Consider the following 16,287-nt stretch of genomic DNA (forward strand, 5'->3'; position numbering starts at 1 on the left):
AAGTATTAAACTTAAGAGGTTATCATTTTATGGGCAGTATTCCATTTACTTTATGTCAACTACAAGACCTGGCCATTCTGAACCTTGCTCAAAATAACCTTCATGGTCCCATACCACCTTGCTTTCATAATATTTCTGCATTATCGGCTGTGTTCAGTACTCTTGGTGTTAACTCATCTGTTATCGCCAGTCCTAATAACACCATATCAATATTAATTGGTGAAGAAGAAGAGGTGAAATTTACCAAGGGCCGTATGTACAGTTTTACTGGGGATGCTCTTATATACATGACTGGATTGGATTTGTCTGGCAACAAATTAAGTTGCCCATTTCCACCAGACATGGGGCCATTGAAAGCACTCAAGATGTTAAATCTCTCCAACGACTGTCTAACGGGGCCACTCCCCAACTCCTCTCGCAATGAGCTCTCGGGTCAAATACCTCCTCAACTAGAAAAACTCGCCCGCTTGTCCATGTTCTCCGTCGCGAATAGCAATCCATCAGATTGGATACCAAGTGGGACACAATTTTGCACATTCAGTGAGAGTTCTTGCGGTGGCAACCCTGGACTGTATTCTCTCCAAGGAGTGGGATGCTCCAACACCATATCTCACAATACCTCAAGCACATTAAATAATAATGAGGGAGAAGATGGAGATGAGAGAGAAGGATGGGCGGATACAAGTCCCATGTTTTATGCTTGTGTTGGTTTGGGCTATGTTATTGGTTTGTGGAGAACAATTATACTTCTCTTTGTCAACAGGAGATGGGGACTTGCTTGTGTAAGATCCATGGACACAATACTCGTCCGCATCATTCCTTCATGCTTTAAGCAAAAGCTTGTCTAATTCACGCACTATTTTGCATTGGGAAGTGGTCTCTTGCAGAGTTGCAAGTTGTAACCACCATGTCACTGCATTTTCCACAGAAGTGAAGGACATATCCATCTTTTCTAATGGTACAAAGTTTTTATGAATCCTAGTACGTATATTTGGAATCGAATCCCCTCTTAAAATCCCATTTTTTAAATGGACTTTGGACCAAAGAATGTATAATTTTAGAGAAATGATCGTATAGGACCCTCTCCCATCCATGTGTATAGGACCTCAAAGGATCACCATTAAATTCGATACGGATCTATAAAAAAATTAAGTCTTACCTTCATGTGATAACTTTTTTAAAGATCCGTAGCAAATTTAATGGTGATCTTTTGAGGTCCTACACACATGGATGGGGGAGGATCCTATAAGATCATTACTCATAATTTTAACGTGGAGATCATTAATATGTTAAAGAAAAAAAAAAGACTTAAGTTTGAAAACTGAATAGATGATTTTCTGAGAAAATATTTTTTTGGCGGGACCAACCATTTGCATCCATGGGTGTTTTATGCCTTTGGGGACTTCAATTTAGGAATGTGTGCCCGACGCGTACAACAATTTTCCTTTCTAATCTTGGGATAAAATTTTCCTTTCTAATCTTGGGATGAGAAAGAAAATTAGAATCAAGGACATGTTCTGTATATGCACCTATTAAGGTTCTTTTAATTACCCTAAAAAAGCTTCCTTCACTCAGCTCACCTTAATTATCACCTGGCCGAGTTACTCGGGATGAGTCGCTCGTCCGAGTCTATGCTGCGCTTGACAATGGCTTAAAAATAATAATAATAAATATGAAAAACAATAGAAAATATATATAAAAGATGAAAAAGTTATCAAAATTTACAATAAATTGTTTAAAATTATATTATTAAAAATACAAAAAAAATTCACAAAAAGACAATTAGAAAATATAAGTATTATAAAATTTACAATTAATATAAGTAATTTACAATTAATTATTCAATAATTTGGTTGAAAAATATAAGTATTATAAAATAATAAATTTTGGAAAATCATAAAAAAATAACACTTTTTTTTATCGACAATTCAAAAACCCTATATCTTTTTCAATTTTATGTAGGTATTTATTTTTCTCTTGTATTTCCAAAATACACCTTCACAGGGACTTAATAGGCCCATGATGATCTTAAGATAGCTCCTAAGACTTCACGGATCTATTTTTTTGGTAAGTCAATGGGAATTTGGACCCCTACCCATTTTTCATTAATAAGTAAGAATTGTATAAAAGAGTTTATGGTATAGTTCTTTCATGAGAAATCCTGGCCATACAAGAAGCGATTAGAGGATAAATGAAAACAGGTGGCTGGGCACACCAAACTGTGGCCCTAGAGAGACTTGTAGCATTCTTGGCCAAGTGATTGGTCACCGAGTTGGCCTCTCGGTAGACATGCTTAATACTCTAGGCATCGATTCGGATGTTACTTTTAATGTGATCTTATGGATCATATTCATCATAGAGGACTTTCCCAAAAAAGACCACTAAAATCCAATACCATTCCATGGATTCTAGACTTAAGCCCCTAAACTTCATTAATGAAAAATTGGATTTTAATGAAAAAAGAAGAAGAGTGGTTCCTATTAAGTATGTAATTAAGAGCGTGTTTGGTCGATGGAAAAATAGCTATCAAAGCAACGTGTTCCATCAACTGGAGCATTTCCCACGTTTGAAAATGGGAAATGATATATCTGTGGACCCCCATGAAAGCTACTGTGAAACGTAGTTGAAGACATTGCTTCGGAGGCGCATGTTCCACCTAACAAACGGGTCCTGAGTCAAATGTCATCCACTCTCATAGCCTTCTCTATATATAGCTTCTCAATCTGTTTAAAGATCTCCAGCAAACTTTCATTTTGCAACACAATGAGGATGAGATCTTTTGGGAATTTGAAAATGATGGCCAATTTTTTGTCAAGTGATTCTATAGATTACTTTTCTTTGATAAGTACGGTGGCCTCTCCCAAAGATTAAGCAAATATGGAAATGGCCTATTCCTCATAAAATACAAAGTTTCCTATGGTTAACTGCTCAAGATAAAATCCTAACGGTGGATAATCTCATAAAAAGAGAGAAGATTATCACAAATGTATGCCTGATGTGTAAAAAGATGACGAGAGTGAGGCACATTTGTTTATCCATTGTTCATTTGTTTCCAAATTTTGGTAGTGATGCTTTCAATTGCTAGGGATAAACCTTACTTTTCCACAAAATGTGGTGGACCTAATTACCCAATTGGAGGTACCCTTACCGAAAATTGGAAGCTCTATCTAGAAAATTCTGCACAGTGCTATTATTTGGGAAGTGTGGCTAGAGAGAAACAAGAGAACCTTTGAATGGAGAGTCTGGAATTTTGATAGAGCGTTAAACAATATCAAAATCTCTATATGGTCGTGGCTTTCTATTACAAAGATAAGTCAGGGTTTATCTAAGGCGAATGTTTTTATTAACCTCTCAAATCTTTTTCTTTTGGACGTGCCAAAATTTAGAAATTGCACCAAATGGAAGCCACCAGAGCAAAGAGTACTAAAGCTGAACTTTGATAGAAGCTCATTGGGCAATCCAGGGCCAACTAGGATTAGTGGTGTCGTTTAAGATTGGCAAGGACGAGTCATAATCGCATTTGATGGGCCATGGGGTTACTACAACAAATCATGCAAAACTCCAAACCTTGTTGCAAGGCTTGAAATTACTTGTTGCAAGGAACACTTAAAGGTGTTGTTATAAAAAGGAACTCGATGAATGTCATTAAATGGTGCAAAAAAGAACAACGCTTTCCTTGGTAATTAAAGTCATTGGGTTTCAAATTTTCGAGCAGATATCTCAATTGACGGTAACTTTGACTCAAGTGTATAGGAAGGTCAACGATGTAGCTGATTCCCCAGCCAAAAGGGGTTTTAGTTTGGAGGCGCTTGTAACTGCAAATAATGTTTTGAACATCTTGTAATTTGCTCTATTATCAATAAATTTGAAACGTTATAAAAAAAAAAAAAACAAATCACGGGATCATTGTTATTATAATGACCATATAGATCACATTATACTATTTTTTTTCATTCCTCAATGAGATGTATGCTTTTTTTAGAAAAATTTTCAAAAACAACTAATCTAAATATCTCCAAAGAAGTATTTGGAAATTTAAGAGCTGCATAATGATCAACGAGTAATACATGTTTAAATATTTGCAAAGCTTTACATTTTACAAAAAGCAAGGAAATGTTACTTTTTACAAAACTTGCACACCTTTCCCTCCATGGTGCAAAGGAGACACACTTATATGCTCTCAACCACTGAATCCCGCATCCCCAAAATGCGCAGATCTCTCTCTCTCTCTCTCTCTCTCTCTCTCTCTCTCTCTCTCTCTCTCTCTCTCTCTCTCTCTCTCTCTCTCTCCTTTGATTCTCCAATTTTTCATTTGTTTAAGTTGAAAGCGACCAAACTGGTTGCTTGTAATATACAAGACTTCAAGCAACCAAGTCACTTGCATCGAGTAGAACTATGATTCTTAAAGATGGCGTTCTCAAGCAATTCCTTGGCGGAAGGCCGCTTTACTGGATCTGGATCCATCAACATCTGAAAGAACATACACATTGCCATTATTTTATGTTCAGTTGAATACTTTTACAAACAAAACATGAGCAGCACAAACGAGATTTACACTTAATGAGAAAATGCAATGTTTAGATTCTCAGCATACATGTTCATGTTTTCTTTTTCTTTTTCTTTTCTTAATTCTCATGAACCTCTTTTCCTAAAAAGAAAAGTTGGAAAAGGCAACAGTGCCCAAGGCTAAGAAGCATCCATATGACAGAGCATATGGTATGCAGAAATACTAAATCAACTAGAGCCAAAAAGAGAAATGTCCCTGAACTGCTAATAACTCGCATAGATGAGAAGAAAGCTTTCTCAAGATGTTCTTCTATAATATAAAATGCAAGAGAGGATTCTATCATATATGCATGCAGCTGAAAATAAATGTGCCCTTTTTTATTGGAAAACATATGTGCTTTCTCTGGGCATCCATTATACAGTTTTTCTTTTCCATGGTTTTTCTCAAGTTCAAAACCACTAACTCATCCTTGATATTACTTCTTCCAGGCTTCTGGTTTACTATTTCAAAAAGGTGAAATTTTGGGATAAGTATAGTCATCAAACATAAAGCCCAAATCCCCTATAGGTGGGCAGCATTATAAGTCCTTTTTGTAGTAGACAATAGATCAACAATCGTACTATTTGAGTTTAGAATCACTGCAATTTAGGAATAGTTCCAAACTTATACATGTGTTTGCTGTTTCTGGGGCACAATTTTGATCTATAAGAGAAAGGAATGTTTTATATGCAGTTAAAAAAAACGAAAATAGGAAACATAAAGAATCAACACTAAAGAAAGGCATGCATCTTACCTTCAATAAATTCTGAAACTGAAGAGAATATCCAGGGAGCAAAGAGAGCTTCCCCTCCCTAATCATAGAGAACTGAGAACCAGATGTTGGTAGAGGTGATCCTTTCACAAGCTCATATATGGAGGCCCCCAAAGAGAAAATATCAACCTTGTCAAGGTAGTCATGTTTATCATTTAAAATCTCCAATGGCATATAGCGCGCATCTCCTTCCTCAATAGGAAGACTACCATTAATAAGGGTAGCTTGACCAAAATCCCCAAGCTTGTAAATACCATTTTTAACATAGATATTATCGGGCTTTACATCCAAATGGGCAATTCCACGCTCATGTATGAACTGCAATGCCTGGGCAATCTATAAATCATGGCAAAAATCATTAGTAGGATATAAAAATTCAGAGATTTAGGAACAAAATGATTATAAATTTTGCCAAATAGCATTTTCTTTTCAAATTGTAAGTGACCAAATTTGCTGTCTAGTGTCTGATTGTTTTATTGTCATTTGTTATTGTGTGATGCAAATGGCAATGGTGTGATGGTGGCGGTATTGGTGGCAGCAATGCAAGGTGGTGCAATGGAGGAACAGATAGAGTAGCAGCATGGTGGTGCTAGCTTTGTGATTGCGGCGGCGGCAGCGGCGGTGGTGGTAGCTTTGTGGTGATGGTAGCTTCGTGATGGTGGTAATAGTTTTTGAATCTTCTGAAAGGCAACTCCAATTAGTTTTGTAAAAAATACAATTTTGGAGCCCAGTTGCAATTGGTAATCAATTCAGATATGAAAATAAAACCCCTCTTATGGCCCGCTTGAAAGAGACAAAATTTTACATTACTCCAAATTGCAATTCAGCCGGGAAATGAAATGATGTGTTTCTAATTGGGAAAAAAATTCAAACACCATCACACATCAATCATCATCATCAGAGCTTCATCCAAACTATTTAGGGTCAGCTACCACCACACATCAATAAAGTCAGGAAATGAAATGGTGTGATGCTAATTGAGAAAATAAAACATCAACCAATACCACATCAAAACAGAGACCAAAATCCTTTTAGGAATCGTAAATTGAAAGGTGTTTTTCAATAAGAAGTTTATGATCATAAACCTTCTTTACTTCTTGACAGATGCAATTATAATTAATTATATAACCTGTCGCATGACGTTGATGATTTCTCCCTCATAAGGCAAAGCAGAGCTGGAATTATGGATTGACAGGCTGCCATCACAAAGCTCCATCTGGATGTAGAGTTGCTCATTCTCAAACCATGACGAATAGTAACTAACTAAGTTTGGATGAAATCCTGCATGTGAGTAGCAAACAAATAGATCTACATAAAAGTATTTGAGATGAAGTGTCTATAGATATGAGAAATGCTACATAATTCTCATAGAGACTTTAAAGAGAGAGTAGGGGTTTAATGTATGAATACCTAAGGCTGCTAGAGCTTGTACTTCCATTAAAGCCTCCCGTCTGCGAAGTCACCAGTAGCAGTTAAATATTACAGTTATGCAGAATGAAGGCATGAAAATAAGGTGAAGAAATTACCTCTCAGTGTCATTATGCAACTGCCTTATGCTGTATTTGACCGCATACATGCAGCCATCGATTCTCTTCAAAACTTTGAAAACCCGACTAAAATTCCCCCGACCAATTTCCTGTAAAGAAGGAAATTATATGCTATAGGAAAGACTCAGAAAGTTTACTCAAAAAGTAAAAAGAACCATGAACATATCTCACAAGACCCTATGGATTCAGGAACCACCTCAAGCTCATGAAAATCAGTATGGTACCGGGAAAGGCCATCACCACCAACAACTGGGGAAAAGCAACCTATAAGCCATCATATACAACATTGCTTTAACCGGTGAAACAAGATAAAGCTGATAGGGAGAGAAAATTAAAGAAAAATTGCAACTTGGTACTCTTCAATGCAATGAAAGATAATAAACATTATAGGGAATTGACATTAAAATTTATTTCAAAAAACAAAAAGGAGTGGTTCCCATGAATTCAAGAGTGGCATAGCAGGGGAATATCCTGCTATAGAGTGGATAACACTATACTTGGGAAACAAAAAAGAGTCAATACTAAAACACAAAAATATAGCATCTTCAAAATGTCATGTAGACACTAATGCAAGTACTATACCTCGCTCACGAATGCTAAATCCTTTTACCAAAATGGATAGACCAATGACCAATTTCAGAGATGAGTCAAGCTTATTGGGCCTAGCTGTAGGTGATGGCAGTTCAAGCTTTTTTCAATTTTTATGTTTCTACCGGGGAAGTTTCCTATAATATAATCGAATATGATATTTCCATAGTGCTTTATAGCATATTTCCCCCTTTCCCCATGAAACGTGGGGATTCAGGAATTTTTACAAATTCATTAGTCCTTTATTCAAAATTCTTGAGAATCTTACTGCGCTGTAAAACTAAAATACTTTGAACCATAAAATATTTTGTGATAAAGAAAAAGATGAATTTAGACCTGCAGATCTCCATCTTTGGGGGCATATGGTATCTACATCCATTTCAAAGCTTTGAGCTGCATAAGGATTCTTGATGCAAGGCGGTGGCATAACCCGACAGCGTAAAGCTACAGCTGATTGTGAAACATGCTTCTTCTTTTGTGATTCAGTCATAGGTGCTTTTAGGGTTTTGGAATCCTCTGAACCAAAATTTTCCTTCCAGAACTCAGCCACTCCCACAGGACAAGGTAAGTTGGTGTCAATGGAATCACTTGGGATACTTTCTGAGAGGAAGCAATACGCAGAACACATTATCAATAGAGTTTAACCAGAACGACGGGCATAGTAAATCTCAAAAACAGCCAAAGGGTAGCATCCATCATTTCGTAGCCCGAAACCAATAAAAATGAAATAAAAAGAAACTCTGAACTTCTAAAGGTTGTCAGGAATCAGCACTGGTCCCCCCAGAATAACCCTAAATATGTCTCAAAGGCATCATAACAAATTTTACAAACAGTTTCAATATCTCTATCAAACATGAGTTTTTCCGTTTATTTTGTATTTTTTGTTTTCCAGAAGATTTAACTGAACCTTAAAAGACAAGGCCAGATTCAACTCATGACCGAGTCAAGTCCATTTATAATGAATTCATAGGATGACTGCACCATGTAAAACGACTGTCGTATACAATCAATAACTCAATGTAAGAGAAGTGGGGAGCATCTAATGCATGTAGAATTGCAAGTAAACCAACTAAACCAGTGGTTTCAGATTCTGTGAACATTCAAGGACGATATGAAGGCATCTATTCCATGTAAAGTGACATATTACCCACCAGTGAGTCCATTATTGGAGGGCTTGCAATAGGCATGACATAAAATGCAAAATGAAAGTATGAAACCTTTCCATCGAAAAGACATGGATTTGCTGATTTAATAGAATTACATGACACATATATCTTTCCCATTTCACAGGAGACAATGATTTGATGACTCAAAATGAGGTAGAACAATACATCTTACCTACTCTATGTCGTTTGATTCTACTCGTCTTTGATTTTTCTGGAGATTTTGGGCAGAAATTATATTCCTGAAAAATGAGCACCAAAAATAAAAGGCGAATTGTTTTCCCAGGAGGAGACAAATGGAAGTGTGATAATGAAAGAATAAATGCATACAGATTAATCCTGAGCTTACACATGAATAAGCTAAGCCCTTACCGTGTTATAATCTAACTTGATTTGTGGTTCATCGGGGGTTATATAGTCTGGAGTACTGCAAAACAATAACATGGAATATTCAAGGAAGTCCATCCAGAACCATATTTAAGCAGATCAACTACACGTGGTTGCAAAAGTAATATTTTGAGTCCTAACTGGAAAAAAAAAATGTCACATAAAAAAACCCCAAGATGATAATATGAAAATTATGGTGAGTCAACTACCCAACCCAGCTATTTCTCTTTTTCTTTTTTAAAGGGAAAGAGTAAATATAAGTTTCAGTTTAGTTGTGATCAGAAGGTAAATACCTAGCTACTAAACTGTCACTAAGAATAAACTAAATAAAAATAGGAAGAAATGTGCATCAGAGAGAAGGCGAACCAGAACAACTCTTGACTGAGAATGAAGTCTCTCTCTTCCTCTGTTTCTGAATCGGGTAAAATAGGCAGTGGGGGAAGCAAGTGAACTTGCCCTAGCTTCTCAGTTAGGTTAGTTGCAGGGGAGCTCACCATGGCTGCCCAAAAAATAGCAGGAATAAAACCAGAAAGAGAGAGAGAGAGAGAGAGAGAGAGAGAGAGAGAGAGAGAGAAGGAGGGAAAATGAAGCTTGAAAAAGTAGTATTGTCGGGGGGAATTTATAGGTGGAGGGAAAGTGAAAGCGGGTTCCCTGTGCTTCGCATTTGAAAAATGGTGGATACCATAAACTATGGTGTTTTCTTAAGTACTTTCGTTATTGCCCTCGTAGTTTAAACTTAAGCTTGATTCATTGACATTGATTGGCCAATTACATTTATATTTTATATTTTCTCTCATGGTTAATTTCAAAAAGGTGGACGGCTTTTAAGAAAAATTGATATAAAATAGAAGTTAATTTATCTCTTATATTATTAATCAAGGTGGTTTGTATAGAGCCTAGGCTCTAAACAATCAAATTAGAGCCTACCTTCAAATAGAGTCGAGAAATGTGGTTTCAATCTTTCTGAGAGCCTTAAAACATATTTTTATATTTATTTATAAAGTTTAAGGCTTCAAAAATGGCATCGATACCAAATCTATAAAATTTGAAAATCTTGAAAATTGACAATCCAAAAATACGTTACAAAATACAAACTTGTAATACACTTTTTTCTATGTCCATACGTCTTGTTGTTAAGATGATCAATTTGAAGATATTTGGGTATCAAAATAACCTCTTCTAATGAAATTTATGTGGTAGGTTCTAATTTTATTGTTTAGAGCCTCAGCTCTCTATAAATATTTTCCTTTATAACAAATGCTTTTATTTTTATTATGTCGTAGATGCCATGTCACATCAACTCATTTCAACTACTTTTAAAAGTTGATTTCACCGCAAATAAGTCCACAAATTTTGCCAAAAATATCAAAATGCCTATCATTAAGAATTCTAAACAGAAAAAAGTTTATATAAGGTTACAAGCTTATAGAAAGGTGCACCTCAAAAATCTTCAAGAAGAGAATGTCCTGATGTTGGAGAACCCTACAATTGATTGTATCCAAGTGTCCACCTAGAGACGGACAGACATCAAGAAAAACTGAATTTTTAAGTCAAAAAATAATGCATCTAGTAACAAATTATATGGATTGTTTATTTTCAAGATTTTAAGTATTTGTGGATTTGGTTGATCTATACCACTTTTGATATTTTGAATTTTATAATTAAGGGATAAAAATAGATTTTCAAAGCATCATAAGGTTTCCAACACCAAAATAATTACATCTCCAAGCAATTGAGGTGCGCCTTACTTCCACAACGTAAGAAGGCAAACTTATACAAACCTACCTTCTTAATAAACATGGGTAATTTAATGATTTTGTTACTAAAATGGCCTAAAAATTAAATTCATTTGATTGTTTAAGGTTTCAAATCTAGAATATATTTTTTTTGAAAAAAGTTTATATAAGTTGCAATCTTATAATATAGAAGTAGGGTGCACCTTAAAAATCAATAGAAAAGAGTGTTCTAAAGTTATAAACCTTCCAATTGATCATCTCGACTTTCATATGTATGGATATTAAGAAAAAAAGATTTTCAAATCCTAAAAATAATGTATTTTATAATGAGTTATTTCGATTTTCTATTTTCAAGATTTTCAAATGTTTATATATCTCTTCGATCTGCACGATTTTTGAAATTTTAAATTTCATGAATAGGGTTGAAATATGAATTTTCAAGCTCTCGTAATGCTACATCTTCCAACATAATTTAGATATGTGCCTTACTTGTATAGTTGTCAAAGTCCTTCGAATCTACACCAAGAGGGGAAATTATGTCATTTGCCTTGCTTGTTCCAATTCCATCATCAGGATACTTTGGAATTAGAAATCTCTCTCTAGTCTCTTCCTAAGAGCTGAGGAATAACTTACTTCCTTTGGTTATTATCAACCTTTTCTTTTATGGGGACAAAAGTTCATTATGTGCATTAAAAAAGATGACTAGATTCTTCACTTAAATTGTTATTTTAGAAAATTTCACCATATCCTCTAAAAGCTCTCTTTTTTGGGGACAAACGTTCATTATGTGTTTTAAAAAAGGTAAATAGTTTCTTCACTTAAATTGTTGTTTTAGAAAATTTCACGATATCCTCTAAAAGCTCTCTCTCTCTCTCGACACATTATTTGGAAGGTTTCTTTCAACTGTTGTGAATATAAGAACAATGAATATTCCAAGCTTAGATTCTCTTTAATTAGTTGCCCAAACAATATTTAGTCATATTCTGCAATATATAAGAAGGAAAAATCGAACTGGGATATGGTCCCGAAAGCAATTCAACTGTTTTAGCTGGGCAAGTCCCATGCGGTTAAAAAAAATGTTAAGAAAAATACAAAAGAAAATCTAATAAAATATAAAAAGTACATTTAAAGAATGATTAAATAAATCACATCCAAATGAAGTCGAAAATTAATGAAAAAAATGAATTTTAAAGAGTCGATTTGTACCCAGGTGTATTTTTTTAATTTTTCCAAAAAAAATGGGAAAACGTAAAAATAAATATTAATAGCAAAAATAATTTCCAATTTTTTCCATAATGATGAAAAACATTAAAAAAATACATTACAAATAAATCCCTTATTTTTTGAGATTTTATATAATTTTTTGAGATATTTTTCAACCCGGTCAATCACCAAAACCGACCAAACTTGGAACTGGCTAGTGGCCGATTCCAATCTAACCGGACGGTTTCCAACAATGATCTAACCCATTCATTCTGGTGTAAGGTTTTCATCTAAAATAAATATTCTATGGCTCCTTTTTCTTACCTTTTTACGAGCAACATGGCTCCTTTCAAACCCCCATTTCTTATTTCTAAACCTTTTTGTCTAAGATGTATGAGCAATGGATTACAAGACATGGCATGTCAAGCTACATTCACCATCCGTTTCCACTAATGGACGATTGGAGATTTACTCAGGTAGAAGCCCACGTAGTACCACTACAGTTAACCACCAACCCCATCCATGCTAATGGATGGTGGATGTAGCAAGGAGCACCGTAAACCATAGTCCATTACGGTTCACATAGTTGCAGATGAACAAGCATCAAGAACAAATGGTGACAGTGAAGCCCTCACATATTATCCCAAACATGATATTTTGAAGGCTTGTTAAATCCGTGCACTTAAAATCAATTAACAGATTTTCAAATAAATATAATTCTACACATAAAAAATCAAATACAGCAGTTTACAGTTGACTCCTTTCCTTTTAAAGAGTCACTTGACTAAATCACAAAACAGATTTGTCTGTTTTATATCAAGTAATGAGAAATTTTAAGGGAAACCAAAATGGAAGGTAATTAACATGGGTTTTTCCTCGGACTAAATAGCATGTGCAATGGAACTAAAGCATTAAAAGACAGAGTCCAGCTCGCCATAAGACTAAAATAGCTGGGGTTTTTTCAGACTACTTAACAGGTGCAATGGAACTAAAGCATTAAAAGACGAGTCCAATTCTGCATAAGACTATAATAGCAAAGAGACCTCCTTTCAGAGTGATATAAAATAATAATAATAATAAATTTTGAGGCCCTAGGAGACATATTAAGCAATTTTCCAGAACTTCTGTGTCATAAGAAGTTGATCAACTTAAGTATACAAGAATTTGGGAAAGCAGACATATATACACCATAAAGTAAATACTGCATAAGATTGAAAATTTGGGGGTGGATAGTGATAGTTTACCCCTTTAAGATGAGCCCCAAAAAACATATCTTGATGAACTAACTTGAGCCAACTCTGATGGCATCACCATCTTAGTGCAAGCAAACTAAAAATTAAGATGCAAGATTTACATTCGCAACATTCTTTCTTTTCTATGACAACAGAAGTGAAAAAAATGTATGCAGTTGAAGGAGTGTAGGTTATTATGAATACAGTGAGTGATCGCGCAAGAAACTCAGTCAACACAACAACAGCCAGATATTGGCAAGCTGGCGGGTCTGGTTCATATCAATGAACAGGGAAATGTATATTTTATAGTCCAATTGGGTGATAAGGGAACAAAGCCCACAAGTTAAATTTAGAGCTCTCTCATGGAGAAAAGCAAAGATACATGGACTTAAAATTCAATGGAGCAGAAGAGATGGGAGTATTTCATAAAAATCTAATGAACATATTCTAGAACAAATTATCCAATTGACAAATCACAATAAACAGGTAGAGAAGTTGCATGTCGATATGATAGCCCATTCAGCTAAAATACCCATCCAGCATACCCATAAGCATTTATTCTCATTGATTACCATTCATCGTATATTGTTACTTTGTTAGCATTACATTTTCACAGGCAACCACTCTCTTTCACTGCAAAAATTCTAAATCTTAATGGGACAAATTTTAGAGTTATACAAACTCAGATATTACAAAGAATCTTGTGAAGAAATTTCCTCTCTAACTAGTTTTACACTATATCTTTCCTTTTCAAAGTTCCTCTAGCTAGTAGTGCAGTTTCCTCGCAAGACGATCATAAAAATCCTCCTTACCCACTTTAATAAGACCATGTTTCAACTTTGACAACGTCGAGGAATGGACGACAATCCCCCTATCAATCATATCCTCGGCATATTTGCGAGCTTCTGAGAGCCTATTGTTACCTCGAAGACCAACAACCAACAAATTCCCACATTCCTCTTTCGAGGTGATGCCCTTTTCAAGCATATGTTTCCAAATATTAATCGCCGTGTTTGAGTCACCTGAATCCAAATAAACCCTGATCGCCAACAAGCAATTAGTGTGAGTAAGCTCTCCCTCATTCTTCACCATCTCATTGAATACACTCGAAGCTTCTTTTAACTTCCTACTCCTAACCAAGTATTGGAAAATCAAATTATATGTCTGTAAATCGGGGAAAGCCCCATTAAACACCATCTCATCCATAAACTGAGAGGCTTTCTCGATTCGGTTTATATAACACAAAAGCCCAATCATCGAGTTGTACATTAGGGTATCTGGGGTGAACCCATTTCCCAGTATGACCTCCCATAAATCGCAAGCCTCCTCAGTTCTGTTCTGCTTCGAAAGCATATCAAAAGCGCCCCGAAAGAATTTCATGCCCGGAAAACACCTATTCTCCCTCATCAATTTAAAAAATTTCAAAGCTTCATCAACCCCCGAGCCCTTAAGCAAAGTGTTTAGGAATGAATCATTGGCCGGAACATTCATAGGCTCCCACCCAATCCTCAAAACCATCTCCCCAAAAGTTTCCCTAGCTCTCCCTACATTGCCCTCAGCTTCCCACCCCTCTAAAAGTATAGCATAAGTATCGGAATCAGGGGTGATTTTTGCCTTCACCTTATCGAAAAACTCACAAGCTTTAGATGTCTGCTTTCCTATGCATATTGCACTCAGAAGAGAATTCAAAGCTACAACACCTTGGTGACACCCATATTGATCCATGACTTCAAAGGTCATTATAGCCTCATTGATCTTGTCAGCACTAACATAGCTACTAAAAACTGATGCAAAAGTGGCAAAAGAGAGCAATCCATCTTTCCTCATTGATTTTAATGCATCCCACATTGCATCAAAGAGCCAATTTTTACCCAACAAATCAACAAGCAAATTCCAAGCATGAGGGCTATGGCTCTTACCAAGTTGAGTACTAGCCCATCGAAAAAATTTAACAGCAGGTGAAGGGGACCCATAATTGAGCTTCAATACCTCCTCGACATCTTCCTGAGAAACCCTAATTCCAGTTTCCCAAAAAGCCTGCTCGATCTTTGAAGACGGGGTTTCAGCGAGAAGTTCACAGAGTACTTTGATTTTTGGGGATAATCCAGATACTTCAGTATACGAAACAAAAGTGGGTTTTTTGGGGGGAATCAAAGATTGGGTGGAAGAACCAGAGAGCAATAAATCTTGGGGGATCGGAGCTCCTTCTTTCTGTGAAGGATCAAGCGTTGAAGAAGGGGAAGCTCTTTGAAAGAAGCTCAATGGTGAAGAGTTACTTAAGGGGTACCTCTGGTTATCGAGCCTTGATGGCTCTTCGTAAAGGGCTTCATGCATTCTTTTCTTACTCGCCATTTTTGTGATTAAATTCAAGCACAATAGCCAGAGGGGAAAGGAAAGAGAAACAAACAGGACCAGGGATTTTAGAGAGAGAGAGAGAGAGAGAGAGAGAGAGAGAGGCCTATGGGTGAATGAAATCACCCAAAGATTTTTGAGACAGAGAGAGGTGACTTCCCCATGGGAAGCTACTTAAAACTAAAACCTAAGATCCCCGAAAAAGCAAGCTGCAAAGCCATAGAAGCCACTGATGATGAGAAAGAAAAGCCTGAAGAAAAATGGGCTGATACCCAGAGAGAGAACAGTGCCCTTCAAATCTAAAGTGAGAAAGATTCGGTGGCCAAAGAAACAAACGCGTATTTAGAGCCGAGGCTCTAATCAATCAAATTAGAGCGCACCTCAAAAATTTCATTTAACGAGGTTGTTTAATGCCCAAATATATTGAAATTGATCATCTCGACATCAAGATATATGGACAGGAGAAAAAAAAAAAGATTTCAAGTTTTAAAATAGTGCATCTTGTAACACATTTTTTTACAGTCAAATTTAAGTTTTTCAAGTTTTAATAGATTAGCTCGATCTACTCTATTTTTTAAGCTTTAAATTTTATAATTAAAAAATAAAAATATATTTTAAGACTATCACAAAGATTTCCAGTCTTAAAATCATATTTCTCGATACTATTTTAAGATGTGTTTTACTTTGATTGTTTAGATCCTAACCAAAAAAAATTGTGTCCTATTAATAGGGTTGTAGTCCTATTAAAGCCTCAGCTTTAT

The 16,287-nt window shown here is 35.7% G+C and overlaps 2 protein-coding genes across 3 annotated transcripts; both read right to left on the reverse strand.

The window, feature by feature from the left end:
- Positions 1-4,047: 4,047 nt before the first annotated feature.
- WEE1 (WEE1-like kinase) lies at positions 4,048-9,590 on the reverse strand. Of its 2 annotated transcripts, XR_016053696.1 has the most exons (11): positions 9,370-9,590; positions 8,989-9,043; positions 8,792-8,858; positions 7,790-8,053; positions 7,062-7,129; positions 6,845-6,954; positions 6,729-6,769; positions 6,448-6,599; positions 5,301-5,654; positions 4,271-4,470; positions 4,048-4,216 (listed from the first exon to the last, which is right to left on the reverse strand). XR_016053696.1 is itself a non-coding variant. In XM_006849670.4 (10 exons), the coding sequence occupies exons 1-10, from the start codon at positions 9,498-9,500 to the stop codon at positions 4,375-4,377; spliced, it is 1,338 nt and encodes a 445-aa protein (XP_006849733.1). In that variant the 5' UTR covers positions 9,501-9,577; the 3' UTR covers positions 4,048-4,374. The 2 variants fall into 2 exon arrangements, 1 of the variants encoding a protein (XP_006849733.1); XM_006849670.4 differs by having other exon boundaries at positions 4,048-4,470; positions 9,370-9,577.
- A 4,126-nt stretch (positions 9,591-13,716) lies between these two features.
- Positions 13,717-15,915, reverse strand: LOC18439505 (uncharacterized). The gene has a single exon (XM_011627074.3). The coding sequence runs from the start codon at positions 15,524-15,526 to the stop codon at positions 13,940-13,942; it is 1,587 nt and encodes a 528-aa protein (XP_011625376.1). The 5' UTR covers positions 15,527-15,915; the 3' UTR covers positions 13,717-13,939.
- Between the last annotated feature and the right edge of the window lie 372 nt (positions 15,916-16,287).

Source organism: Amborella trichopoda, chromosome 4 (genome assembly GCF_054954075.1).
Source record: "Amborella trichopoda isolate Santa Cruz 75 chromosome 4, AtrichopodaSantaCruz75HAP2 v2.0, whole genome shotgun sequence".
NCBI classification, from domain to species: Eukaryota; Viridiplantae; Streptophyta; class Magnoliopsida; order Amborellales; family Amborellaceae; genus Amborella; species Amborella trichopoda.